The sequence below is a fragment of the Silurus aristotelis genome (genome assembly GCF_946808225.1).
Source record: "Silurus aristotelis genome assembly, chromosome: 3".
Lineage (NCBI taxonomy): Eukaryota > Metazoa > Chordata > Actinopteri > Siluriformes > Siluridae > Silurus > Silurus aristotelis.
Genome location: NC_139576.1, coordinates 27,408,379 through 27,423,198, shown reverse-complemented (window position 1 = coordinate 27,423,198; position 14,820 = coordinate 27,408,379). Strand labels below are relative to the sequence as shown.

The 14,820-nt window shown below is 38.1% G+C and overlaps 1 protein-coding gene across 1 annotated transcript in view; it reads left to right on the top strand.

Moving 5' to 3' along the window:
• The window catches only part of acvr1c (activin A receptor type 1C), a 49,328-nt gene that overhangs the window by 5,722 nt on the left and 28,786 nt on the right, over positions 1–14,820 (top strand). Inside the window, exon 2 of the mRNA XM_083537786.1 lies at positions 1,215–1,445. Within this exon, the coding sequence (XP_083393912.1) occupies positions 1,215–1,445 (231 nt within the window). The remainder of the gene's footprint in view (positions 1–1,214; positions 1,446–14,820) is intronic.

Here is a 14,820-nt window from a genome sequence, read left to right as displayed (position 1 = left end):
GTACGGGGAATACTAGTGGTAGGAAGCCCGGTAGATTTCTCATGGCAACGAGTAGATCCGACCGTGATTGAGCCGGAATCGGGACCTTATAAAGTGGAAAGGTAATGGTGAACAGGTGTAGGTGATTAGAGCACGGAGAGGCTGAGTGAGAGTTAGAGCCTTGGAGGGAGGTGTGGCTGGTGGTTCCCTGACAAAATCACACTTGCATTGGTGTGAATTTAAAAATGACAATATCAAAATAAGATGACTAGATATAGATGAATATCATTAATTGTTATTAATAACATATCATTAAAGGTAAATTGAGCTAATTTGTTATTTCAGAAGTGTGTATTAAACTAGTAGCCCATCACATTAATCGGTACCCAAGAAGTAGCTCTCGGTGTCAAAAAGGTTGGTGACCCCTGGTCTAGACATATATTTCTTACCAAAACATAAAGGGGACCAAACCTGGAAGCAGATATTTAACAGTCATAAATGTGTTATAATCAGGTGTTCACAAACATTTGGTTTCATAGGGTTCATAGTGTCCATTTCTATAATGCAACTGCTGTTCCTCAGTGTCCGTATGTTATTGCAATGACACAATTAGGACTCCGCAGTCAAGTCATGCTTCATACAAACACTAGAGTACTTGGTTATTAAATAATTATTCTGATTTGAATTCTGATTCTGCTTTAAATTCTGATTCTTAAAACCGATGATCAGTTTGGTTAGTTTGATCTTCATGTTTTGAGTATAGCTTACTTGGTATAATGTGCAAAACACTGGACTGAAGAATTAATGATTACATTCTCAAAACAGCAGAGAAAGTTGTTTTGAATGGTGCAGACAAATTTAAACAAGCAACATATGGTGTTTCCTGGTTATGAGGTCTGAGGATGACAATAAAGCAAGATCCTTTTTTCAAGGCACAACATTCTTCTTTTTTGCTTTATGGGATGCAGTGATATAGACATTTAGTGTAAAATGGGCTTAATGGGATTAGCTGAAAATAGAACGAAGACTGATGAATTATTTAAAAAAGAATTATCAGCATTTATTTAAATTCTATAAATCAAGTTTATGTGCATATGTATATAAGTTGGTCAAAAATCTCTTGCAAACCTTATCAGCATCTCACTTGTCTCACTTATCTCACAAAAAATGACCTTATTCTGCTGAAAGTTTTGGTGTTCAGGAATAGCCAGATATTTTTCTCTGTGTGTTTCCAGCACTTAAGTGTGTGTGTCAGCTGTGTGCGAATTACACCTGTGAGACGGAGGCTGAGGGTGCATGCTGGAATTCGGTGATGCTCATCAATGGCAAGGAGGAGGCTGTGAAGTCCTGCTTGTCCCCCAGCGAGCTAAAGGGACAGGTTTTCTGCTACAGCTCCAAAGATGTGTCAAAACGCAACTGCTGCTTTACTGATTTCTGCAACAACAAAACGCTTCACTTACGCCCAGGTACCGTGCATTCTTTTCGCCTGTTCAGCTTTCCTTTTGGGGATGATTTTGTTTAAAATGCTATAACTGAAAAATAATTGTAGTGTCTCTGAAAACCAAGGCTCCCGAGGGACAAATATATATATATATATATATATATATATATATATATATATATATATATATATATATATATATATATATATATATATAAAATGTTTTATGCCTAGGCCTTTTGTGGTGTCCTACCTGAATTAAACCATCAATATTCTACAGAATAGCAGTTTAACTGAGCACTGCCTCACAGACCGGTCTCTCATGCTGCAAGAATGAATAAATGAATGAGTGGCATTATTAAAGCAAGAAACCCAATGAACAGAATTCAACATTTTTTATTTTTTTTTCTTCTTTCTCTTACTGCAGCCTCTGCTGTGCTGGCAGCATACATCTCTAGCAGAAGCATTAATATTAACTGCATAAAAATGACTGTTTTTTTTGGGGCATTTTTTCCATGTGTTTTTGTGTAACTTCTATAGGCTCCCTGGTGGTCTAGTGGTTAGGATGCGGCGCTCTCACCGCTGCGGCCTGGGTTCGATCCCCGGTCAGGAAACCTACCCCAGCCATTAGGGTTGCACAAGCCTTAGTGCCGGTCCCAAGCCCGGATAAATGGGGAGGGTTGCGTTAGGAAGGGCATCCAGCGTAAAAACGTGCCAAATCAAACATGTGGATGATCCACTGTGGCGACCCCTAATGGGAGAAGCGGAAATAAATTTTTTGTGTAAATTCTACAGGAAAGAATGTTACTGTACTGTGCTAGATGGCTCCAGTTTCGCCAACTCGAAATCAAATAGGTTAAAGCAGTACCCTTTAAATAACATGTACTATATGCTACAGGTGCTCGCTCTGCTGATTCTAAAAGCCACATTGCAGATTCCTTTGACACACGTGATGTGAAAGCTGAATTGTGATTGGATAGAAACTCTAACATTCAAGACAGGAAACAGCATGAGAGTGAGAGATAAGCTATGAAATGAAGAGAATAGACTTTTGGAAATAATTTAATAGATCTTTTGGCTGCTCCCATTAGGGGTCGCACAGTGGATTATCCATACTACTCTGTCCTCTACATCTGCCTCTTTGAAATGCCTCCATTCTCAGCATTCTTCTATCGATATACCCCATGGCCCTCCTTTGCACATGTCCAAACCATCTCAATCTCGCTTCCCTCACTTTGTCACCAAAACGTCCTACAAGCGCTGTCCCTCTAATAAACTAATTTCTAATCCTGTCCATTTCCACTCCCAATGAAAACCTCAACATCTTCAGCTCTGCTACCTCCAGCTCCACTGCCTGTCTTTTACTCAATGCCACTGTCTCTAAACCTACAACATCGCAGGTCTCACCACAGTCCTATAAACTTTCCCTTTCACTCTTGCAGATACTCTTCTACTGTTGTGCGCTTGAGCAAGGCACTTAACCGTATCTGCTTCAAGGGCGTCGTACCATGGCTTAGTGGTTAAGATGTTGGGTTACTGATTGGAATGTTGGGGGTTCAAGCCCCAGTATTGCCAAGCTGCTACTCTTGGGCCCTTAAACAAGGCCCTTAACCATCTGTGCTCCAGGGACGCTGTATCATGGCTGACCCCAGCTTTTAAGCAAGCTGGGATATGTGAAGAAAGAATTTCACTTTGCTGTAATGTATATGTGACAAATAAAAGCCTGTTCTTTTCTTTTCTATTCTATTCTATTCTATTCTATTCTATTCTATTCTATTCTATTCTATTCTATTCTATTCTATTCCTTTGCACTGTTGACCCCAGGTATTTAAACTCATCCACCTCTTCTCCCTGCATCCACACCAGACCACTGCCCTCCCTTTCATTTACACACATGTACTCTGTTTTATTCATACTGACTTTCATTCCCCAGCGCGTACCTCCAGCTCTCCAGGCTCTTCTCAACTTGCTTCCTACTCTCACCACAAATCACAACATCATCCACAAACATCATAGTCCATGGAGACTTCTGTCTGACCTCGTCCGTCAACCTATCCATCACCACTGCAAACAAAAAAGGGCTCAGAGCTGCTCCTTGATGCAGTCCCACCTCCACCTTTCATTCACCTTTCAGTCATTTTCTGCTGCATATATCACTGGTGTCACACTGTCCTCATACATGTCCTGTACCACCCTCACATACTTCTCTGACACACCTGACTCCCTAATACAACACCACAGCTCCTCTCTCGGCACCCTGTTGTACACTTTCTCTAAATCCACACACACACAATGCAACTCCTTCTGACCTCTATACTTCTCCATCAACATTCTCAATGCAAATAATGCATCTGTGGTGCTCTTCCTCAGCATAAAACCATACTGTTGCTCACAGATGGTCACCTTTTTTCTCAGCCAGTATTAGATATTCATGGAAAAAAAACTTAACTAAGTGATTCTGATAGCGTTCAGGTTATCAAAGAAGGCCATGCTGGCCCCAATGTCCTGCCATTGCTGCACAGTTTTTTAATTTTTTTATGAGTCATGCTTTAATGGAAACAACACCGTTTCTAGACATAGGCAAAGTAGGCGGTCGCCTAAGGCGCAACCAGCTGGGGGAGTGCCACTGAGCGCCCCTTACCTCGCCACTGCCCTCGCCCATTTTAATTAGTTTTCTGCTCAAATTTAACATACAGTATATTTTCACATACTTGAATTTAGGCAATTTTGCAATTAATATTACGTGTTTTTTATTGACTGTTGCAAACTATTTTTATGGTACAGTATCTGGTCGGAGGGCGGAGTCGGGGAGGGGGTGGGCAGAATAGGAAACTCGCCTAAGGTGCCAAAAAGTGTAGAAACAAAACTTTCAGATAACAGATGTTATTTGTTTGAAAGATATTTCTGATGGTAGAAATGATACTTATGTGTTGACACTGATGTTTGTAGTTTTGGTATAGGTGTTACAGGTACAGCAATATTTAACAGAAATAGTCTAACAAACAAAATATCCAGCCAGCAGCACTCAGGTTTTTTTTGTGTGTATGTTTGTGAATAAAAAACCCTGTTTGATTCATCTTGATGCTCTATTTCTGAGTACTTCTGACTTACTGTCTACTGCAAAAAAATGTTTTGGTGAATATATATTGACTTTATGTAATGCTTTCTAACCTAATTAACTTATATCCAGAGAGAATAGGATAGGTTTGTGTCTGAAAACTTTTACCCGAGGGTCCATATGTATATGGACAGTCACTCAATATTCGTGACCACCATCATGGACTTGATATAAAGCTATTAAGGTATGACTAAATTGTATTGTACCTATATCGCAAATCTAAAAAAAATGCAAAATATTCATCTTCTTTCAATTTTTTCAATCATATATCCATTTTCACAGGCTTTAAAGTAATTGGACTGTTGACCGATGAGCAGTTTAATGGGCAGGTGTGCCCATTTCCTTATTATTCCAAAATTAAATGAAGAACCTTTTTATGATAAGTTCTGAAGTTGATTTTAAGTGTAGAATTTGCATTTGGTAGCGGTTTGCAGGAACTCACCATTGGAGTGATTTAAAAATTTATTCCAACAATTTGGAACATTATTAAAAAAAAAGAAGGAATGCACCAATGAGAGAATGTGTGTGTGTGTGTGTGTGTGTGTGTGTGTGTGTGTGTGTGTGTGTGTGTGTGTGTGTGTGTGTATGTATGTGTATGTATGTATGTAGTATGTATGTATGTGTGTGTGTGTGTGTGTGTGTGTGTGTGTGTGTGTGTGTGTGTGTGTGTGTGTGTGTGTGTGTGTGTGAGAATGTTCACAGCGCCCTGTGATGGACTCTCATCCACTATGTCTTCCCACCTCACAGCTGTTTATTCCCAATGTCGGCTTCGGATCAACGAAGACCCTGATCAGGATTACAGTGGTTACTGAAGATGAATAAATCATGCTCATGCTTGTAGACTAAGTGTCTGATCGGATGAACGAAAGACATGATATTTGGAATAAAGGGCAAGTCTTTTTATATGTATGAGCATGTGTGATCGGAAATTTTGACCCCTGGCAGTCAAGAAAGACGTTGATCCTCTCATGCCGAGCTGTGATATAATATCCTGGCAGAGTTGCGTGCACACAGGCAGCATTATCTCCCAGCTGAGAGTTATTAATACTTCACTGTGGTCTAAAGGGAGGTGTGCAAACTCCAACTGAGCCACTGGCTTTGCATATATGCTGTGCTGAAGGTTGATAGGCTGAAGTCTGAAATAAGTGATTAAAGCGTGGTGCTGCATACTGTGTGTAATAGGGAGGTATTTTAGTTAAACACACACCTGAAAGCAGCGTCCTGATTTGCTCAGGGTTACATTTTATTTTTAGGTAAGAGATTAATGATTTCTCAATAGTAATAAAGTGAAGGACAGCATGATGGCATTAGTTACGGCTTTGGTGTTGTTTTTACTTTGTCCACTGTTTGTGATCGGTGATTTGTTCTTATCGAATTCTGAGTAATATAAAGTCCTCACCTGGTGTGTTTACTGTTGAATTAAATATTAGTTTTTATGGATTATAGCTATTATACTGTGAAATCCCAGCAGGACACAATTAAGCATTCTAATACGCTTCATATTCTATGTGCTTTTTGTTTTGATTTGAATGTGTTTCCACCTTTATAGTTTGTGTGTACATAAAATGTCATGAACTGGAAGCCTTTATGGCTTACTGCACTATACATGATCACTTGGATTTAGTTTTGATTTGTTACTTGATTAATGATGACACTGTACCGTGCACTTTATTTTTTTGTGCTTTGTAAACATCTCATTCCACATTTAGCCCTGGTTTGTGTTTATAATAGTCATCACTCTTCTGGGAAGATGTTTCACTAGAATTTGGAGCGCCGTTGTCGAGATTTGCACTCATTCAGCCATAACGGCATTAGTTAAGTTGGGTACTAATAAAGTGTAAAGAGGCCTGGGGTGCAGTCAGTTTTCCAATTCATTCCAAAGATGTTCAGTAGGGTTGAATTCAGAGCGTTATTGCAGGCCTCTCAAGATCTTTCACTTCATCCCACATAAATCTTATCCTTATGGAGTTCATTTTGTGTGCAGGGACATTGTCCTACTGGAACAGGTTTAGGTCTCCTAGTTAAAGTGAAGGGAATATTTAATACTAGCACATTCAAAGGCATCCTATAAAATTGTGTTCCTCCAACTTTTTGGGAAAGAACCACATATGGTTGAAAAATTCATGCGTCCCAGTACTTTTGTTTATATATTGTACATGGTTTTAAAAACCAAGTGCAAAACATTTTTAAAAGCCTTTTTCTTTTGTAAATGAAACAGATTTTTATTTTTTTCAGATTTTTATTAAGGTAATTTTTCCATGGTGTGGCCACAAATTCCCATGTAATGCTTCTTGAGAGATGGTCTAATGTGAGAAAAGTGAGAGTAAAATGAGCTGGTCCACACTACAATATTCAATATAATGTGGAAGATATGACTCTTTTATTAAATATAGGGTGAAGGAAAGAAGAGAGAACATTGATTCATGAGGCAAATTAAATGAATGCAGTTGCACCTGGATGTAGCAACTAAAACATTTGTTAGGCTCTAAGTGCTTTATTATGATTTTTTTTACCATGTTCAAAAGAGAAAACAGTTTGGATAATAGCTAAGTGGGAGACACAGGCAATATCAACCTTGTGAATGGTTAGAGTCAAAATTACACCTTATCCAAGACTCGTGCCTGTTTTACATAAAAAAAAAAAAAAAAAAACCTGCACCACTAATTAAGTACAAGAGCAGACTTATTTAGATGCAGTCATTGATTAAGATTTAGGATTTTAAAAAGCTTAATAAACTCTCTTAACTCTTTCCTGCTCCTGCTTATACATCAGTTTCTTTTATTAACAAATACCAATATTTAATCCCGAGATGTGCTTTGCTGACAACTCTGTGTGGCTGTCTAGCTCTGAAGCTGTGCAGTCCTTTCAAATCTTCTTGTTCTTTTTATCTTTTCATATATCTGAAAACTAAACAATTGTCAATCTAATTGCTGTGCCTGTAAGAAAGTCTAAAACTGTAAGCCAAAATTGTTTTTAATATCTCCATAAGAGTGTGTGTTGAGATAATGTAATGTCTTCTCTTTTTTAAATGAATGTTGACTTTATCTAAAAAGTTTCCACATTTATGAAACGAAATGAATGAACATTAGATTATGTAGTTTGTTCATGAAGTATCTGAATTTGGAAAACATTTTCTGTTTGGCTTTAAGATAAATTTAGATAATGTGAAAGTACATTTGTAGCATTTAGAGAGGCTTTTATTCAGACTTATCTTAGCGAAGTGCTTAGAAATGTTTTTATCAAAAACTTACCCTACTTCTTGTGAGGATACTGCCCATACTGTAATTGAGTGGTGGGCCGTGCATTTGCTACCTGGGCCTTCAGTGGGGACGTACCCGACTTAATCCACCTCTTAATACCACCACTATCACGTCGCAATTATAGAACCCATCAATATTATACAAAAACACAAAATAACAACGTGTGGCATTACAGAGAGAGAGGCGTTTCACATATGGAGGGTAAATACCATTTTACTAAAGCAAGAAATTCAGTTAAGACAACTCCAAACCTCCACACCAGTGGTCCCCCGGGCAGCGGAAAATTACCGGATTCTCTCCGCCACATCTGTCTATGACTCACTCTTGATGCCTCAGTCACATGTCTTACCACCATCCGCTACCTTCTTAAAGGGGCTGCTCCGGCCACTAACACAATACATTACAGCTAAATTGAAACCCCAAGCTAGCAAAATGAACCAAAAGACAACACAAAATAGGGTGGGGACCGCTGCTCTACACTACAACCGTGCCACCTACATCATCTGGAGCAGTTCAGAATTAATATTTGTCTAATAACATGACAAAAACATTCAAAATGTAAATAAAATACAATCTGCTCACCAGAGATGCAGACTCATAATTTGCACCGCTCCTCAGAGGCTGTAATCCAGTGGTACAGCTCGAATTTACTGGTCTGGAAGTGGAGAACAAACCCCTTCCCTGGCTGAGACAAGCTAGCTAGTTTCGGGGGTTGGCCGACCTCTACTAGCCGTATAGCTTTTCTTGAAAATAGATTTTTAAGTATGTCAGAGAGCAAATAAATTTCTCCTCCACCATAGGCATAAAAAAAGTCTAACTTAGATGTATTAATGTGTGCAGAGCGCTCCACACATGTTTTGCCAGTCGAACTTGGCTGCAACAGTTCCCTCTGACCAACCAATCAGAGGACGGAAAAATGCTGACGCTACTCTGGGCAAGCTAGCTAGCCCTGTGAGGTGAATATGAAATCTGAGTGGATAAAGAAACGGACCCGTTGGTAATATTAATTGGTAATATTCTCAATAGTTAAAGAGCCAGCAGTACAGACTTTGAAGGCTCTGGGCAGGTTAGATTGACATGGCAGCACATAGAGGCTAAAATCTGGACAAAAAATCTAACATACACATACATGTACTGGAAGCAGTGCAGCCAGGAGAAACGCTACAAAGAGAAGAGAATAAACCGTTGGGAATAAATTATTACATTTCATGGAACAAATATTAGAATTTAGGATGTAAATGTAGGTCAGTGCTTCTGATAGTCTTTAGGCCAGCAGAAAAAGGCTTTGCTGGCCCTGACCCCCTGCCACTTCTGTAACTGCAGGGGCAAATTGCAAGCATTTTACAACATTAACCAAGCAATAGGAGTCACAGTAATGAAGTGCAGTTGGTCTTAAGGCGAATTGGCTGGTTCAATCCCCATTGCCAGAAGGAATGGAAAAAACATGCTGCAAAACTTGGCAGTAGTAACTGGATATGACTTTGATGCACAGAACTGGAAGGACATTTTGAGACAACTGCAACCACATACATCTGAGTCTTTTCATTGACTTCATTCTATTCAGTTAAATGATTTGTTTAGTTTGCCCAAATGTGAACCCTGATCTTACAATATTACAAGGGGTTTTGCATATCAGACAATCAAAGCCATATGAGTATCTTCCCCAATTTGTTGTCTCTGTTTAAAAAAAAAAAAAAATTCTTAAAGACATGGCTTGTCATTGTTTGAGTGAAAGAAATTAGGTTTTCTGAACAGAGCCATACCAGACCTCCTCACCCAACACGGGTTAACCTCACTAACACGCTTGTGGCTTAATGACTACCCATAAATCCCCACAATCTAGTGGAAATTATTCCCAGATTAGTGAAAGTAATTATGACAGCAGGCAGGATATAAAAATGAAATATTTAAAAAGCATGTGAGTGTGATGTTCTGGTGTCTACATAAATTTGGCTGCATACTGTATCTATTTGCCAGAGTATTTCCACAAATTGGGGTTTCAGAACCTGCAATTGTGTCTCCATAGAGGCATGCAGGATATAGTATGGTCCACTTTGGTGCAGTGTCCCAAACCCTTGTCAATAAAAATCTGTTTATGTCTAATCTGTGTGATGATGCTTCTGCGACATTAAGGTGCAAAGGCATCTTGGAATCATATTGGAAATTTACCATTTGGTGGTGGTGAATGTATGTTCCAAAAAGTTACTGGATCCACACACTTGCAATGAAATTCAGACCTTATTATACATGCAGGAAATAGAGAGTCAGAGTGTCTGGCCAGGGTCTTTTCTAAATAGCCAATACTAAATATGCTATTCAACTTTTCCTGAGTTGGCAACCAGAGTACAAATATGTCACGACTGTGCTCAGCATTCCTGCCAAAGATGTTGACACTATGCTATGTATTAATAGACCTATGAACTTATCTGCTCTTGCAGATGAGACTGTGCCCAGGCCAGCCCTGTGTCCACTGAGCACTTAAAAAAGTGATGTGGAAGTGTCCATTTGCAAGCAGCTCACTGCCCAGCTGGTTCTATGGTTCTGTGAGTTGAGGACCACCAGTTTACCTGCATCTTTTAGGGTGAAAGGAATGGCCAGAATATAAGGTAATATAGATAAGGTATATAGAGGTGATCTATTTGTTTAAGGTCATAGTCACGGCAATGAGAAGACACTATTGGTTCTTGGCAAGTCACCAAAGGGAGTACTGTATGCCATGGGTTTTCAACCAGGGGTCCGCTAATTAATGTTTAATCACAAATAAGTTTTTGTTAAAAAAATAAACATGGGTAAAAACATCAAAGATAAACTATTTCATAAAAAGAAATTCTGTTATATTTCTAATAATTAGGTATAATTCTAATGACTAATTATTAATTTATAATATTATTAATAATATAATTATTACATTAAAGTGCTATTAAACTCAAAGCTTATCTGTAATGTATAATTGTCTACCTGACGATAAAATTTAATGTTAGGTTCTATTAAAATTTAAACTGAAATTAATGTAAATGTATAGCAATTGCAAAGCTATTAAAATAAAAGACAAGTGTGAACAGCTTAATAAATGGTGATTTTAATTGCAAAATATTTGTTTGTCATGATGCATAAATCTTATTGAAAGATTTTTAAATATACGAAAATATACAGACAATGATGCATGTACAACAACAACATGTGTCTAATTGTCTGAACATAATATAACTAGGGTAATATGATTAGTTTCTCTTAATATCGGTTTGACACATTTTGTATCAAATGCCCCATGTCTCTATTGCCTAAGAGGTCCTTGACCCGAAAACCATTGAAGACCCCTGCTGTATGCTATTAGTGCCAAAAAAACATGCCCTGATGATTCTTCGTTTAGAAGTAGAACCAGAACTAGAATTTTGTTAACCAAGGTGCATCTTACATCTTCTAATCTATCTTTTCTTTTTCAGAACAGTAAATATTTAAGGCTTGTTTTTAAATACAGTAACACAGGTTAAGTAGAACCTGATGCCATCTTAGACTGGGTTTGTAAAAGGCATTCCTTGCACTTTGTTCAATTTCTGCTTTAGCTCTTGCTGTAGCTTTTAAAAATAAAACAGAACCATTCATTAACCACTAACTATGTTTTGACCCTATGCAAGTCCTTGAGTCAAAGAAAAGTGACAGCACTGCCTACAGAATTTGTGGCCAGTGTGCATATAAAAGCCTGTTGCTATTACTATTTTACACATAGCAGTGCAATTTTTGGGGACTGTTCTTTCTCTAATGAGCAGCCATCCTCTGGGTAACTTGGACTGGATGTGTGAAATCCCTGAATAAACCTGTCTGACCAGCTGGTTCTGCTATAATAGATTTTAGTTATGTGTGACTGAAAAGCTGGACTCTGTATTCGGCAGCCCGTCGCTGCATCAGGACCGTACTGTCTGTTTCCATGGTTATTGTTTCCATGGATTGTGTACTGATGCATAAAGGTGCCCGAATGCCAAATTTGGGAGACAGAGGGAAAAAAAACACATGTAAAAATAAAATAAATGATAAAAAAAATGATTTCTGATTAAAGGGAAAAAATGTCCATTCCTGTTTCATGGAGTGGGTGTCTGAAACATTTCATACGTGATTCTTGGTCTGCCTACACAAAAGGGAAAAAAAAGCTATTCCTTAGCCCCTAGAAGCTGGAAGCCCTGGTGGACAGTAGCTTGTTTTTAACTTAACTTTGCTTGGAAATCTATAAATGGCATTACGGTTTCTCATCAACGCCTTGGGTGGTTCCATGAAATTCCGGAGTAAGAACCGGAGCTTTGAGGATGGATTTGGACTGTAGTTAATGTCAACAGACTGCTACACTGACTCAGGACTACAGTTTGCTTCTGATCACCATCACTGTACACCGCAACATCTTATATCTGCAATAAATGGACATTCTGTGCAACCCAGATGAGGATGGGTTCCCTCTTGAATCTGGTTCCTTTTAAGGTTTCTTCCTTATGCCGTCTCTGGGAGTTTTTCCTTGCCACAGTTGCTCAACAGAGGCAAACTTACACTTACAAAGAACATATGAATTTTGTATCACCACATTATCTGTGTAAAGATGCTTTAAGAGAATGTTCATTGTTAAAAGCGCTATGGAAATAAAAATGAATTGAATTGAATTACTATGCTGAAACTCTTAAGCAGACTGGCACAGGCCGATTGTTTTAATTGTGGGTGTTGAAGCAATTCATTGAACTGCATCTGTAGTCTGGAAGTAATTAATACAAAATAAGGGTGTTCAGTAGGGATGCACCGAATATTCGGCCACTGAAAATTTTCACCAGAAAATGGCCCAAAAGTGCATTTTCGGTTTTGGGCCGAAAGACTTTGATAACCGAAAAAACGCGGCCGAAACAGTTTGTTGTGTTGACCGCAAACAGAAACCGCGGCCTGCACGTGCGTGTCTAAAACAACATGTCTGCGGTGTGGACGTATTTCAGTATATCTGAGAAAGACCCATGGATAGCGATGTGCAAAACATGTAATACCGAAATTTCTTCTGCAAAGATTTTCTCCACGTCGGGTTTAATTTATCACCTGAAATCCAAACATTCCGATCGCTATGCTGAATATGAGAGGAACGCGGCACAGAAAAGCAAAACCCCTCCGAACACGCGCACTCCGTCTGTGGTGGACGTTTTTGAAAAGGCAGGAAGTTTCCCAGTGATATTGTTGTATTATTGTATCTTTAAGCAGTTGCACTTGTTCTGAATGCACTTTGTTTTTATGAAAGAACATATTTAATTTTACAACCTTTCAGCAGGCCAGAGGGCCTGTACATTATTATTGAATGTACACATGAGTGCATTTAAGTTAAACATTTAAGTTTGAATTTTAATTTATTTTATCCTGTGCATTGTTGCAATGTGCTATAAATAAATATTTTCATAATTTGTAATTGATTTATTCTTTGAAACTTTAATATTGATTTATGCAATTGAAATGCCTTGATTTTAGTAAGGTTAGTAAAGAGTCATAGACATAAATGCAATGGTAATAATAATTGGCATAATTTCTTTAGGTGTTTCGGTTTTCGGCCTTGCTTTCCTCTTATTTCGGTTTTCGGTTTCGGCCCAGAATCTTCATTTCGGTGCATCCCTAGTGTTCAATATAGAACACGTTAAATACACCCCACCCCAGTTTATTTAAATGATTTTGCTGTTTAAGGTTAGTAATACTTTAGCTAGGAATCCGTATTGTATCCTTAGCCACTTTTAGACAAAAATATACGTTTGATCTTAGAATTAGGTAAATCCTTCAATGGTCAATAGCTCTTAAATTAGTGTCCAGCTACCCTGGAGTCCATTAACCATGGAGCTGTGAGTTTTAAATGAAAATTAAACAGAAAAAGTGGCAACTCCCTCTTTATTATATAATTTTTTTTATTACTTATTATAGTTACCAACCAGCTTTAGTTGTTAGATTTTTTTTCAGTGCAGTGTCAGTGGAAAGTTCAGGAAACTGTTTGTCAGACATTTCAATTTGATGCAATGTAAGCCTTCTGGGGTGTAAAACTCAGGATTCACACAATACATTAGGAATTGTAATTCTGTTTTAATACAATGGATAGTTTAAAAATGCTACTGAATTCACTATGATACCGCTCCAGCATGTGTGCATGCATGTGTGTGCAAAATGTGGGCCTAATTTGAACCTTTTCATCTGTGCGATTTCAGGTTTCAAGACACTTTGTATGTACAGAAATTGGGGATCTATTTTTCATCTACATACAATATTGTGAGCAAATGTTTCCCATAGACTGTATATGCATTTATAAACCTAGTTGTTATTTGACATTTCTTTTCTCCAAGTCTGACAGAATCCTCAGTAATGAGTGTTTACAGAAAAAACGTCTTTTTTTTTTTTTTTTGTAACGATGTCTGCTTTTGTCTGAAGTGTTTTTAAAGTTATTGCTTCGATGAACCCCGGGTTCTGTGAGAAAGGGGAGGGAAACACGTGTTGAAACACCGAGCTCTGTTTTATGTCATGACCCTGTACGGATTCAGCAAGACTGTAGTCCTCAGGGAATGGAGACACACACCAAGAGCCAGTTTAGACCAGTGACTCTAACTCCTGACACACTGCAGTGCTGAATTACAGACTTGTTGTTACAGAACTGTTTATTTACTGTCTAGAAACAACACAGTCTGTTGGACTCCCACTTACCACATGTTCTGTGTGTTTGTAGTTTAAGTCAGGAGTTTTATGGTTAAGGAACTGTTTCAATGTCGAGGCCCTGTTATCAGTACAGTTCAAATATTAAAGTACTATTCACATTATGCACAGGAAAGTACAGGATGTACCTTTATATTTCTGTAGCTGAAGAATTAGAGCTTTTACACTTAAATCATTTTATTAGGAATAAACAGATCATGTGTTCCATACGGGTAAAGAAAATGTGTTTCTTAATGTATGCTACTACATTTCATCATACTTTTATCAGAGTATTTTCAGTTTGGAAAACTTTGACTTTTTAATGTGTAAAATCTAAATGTTTA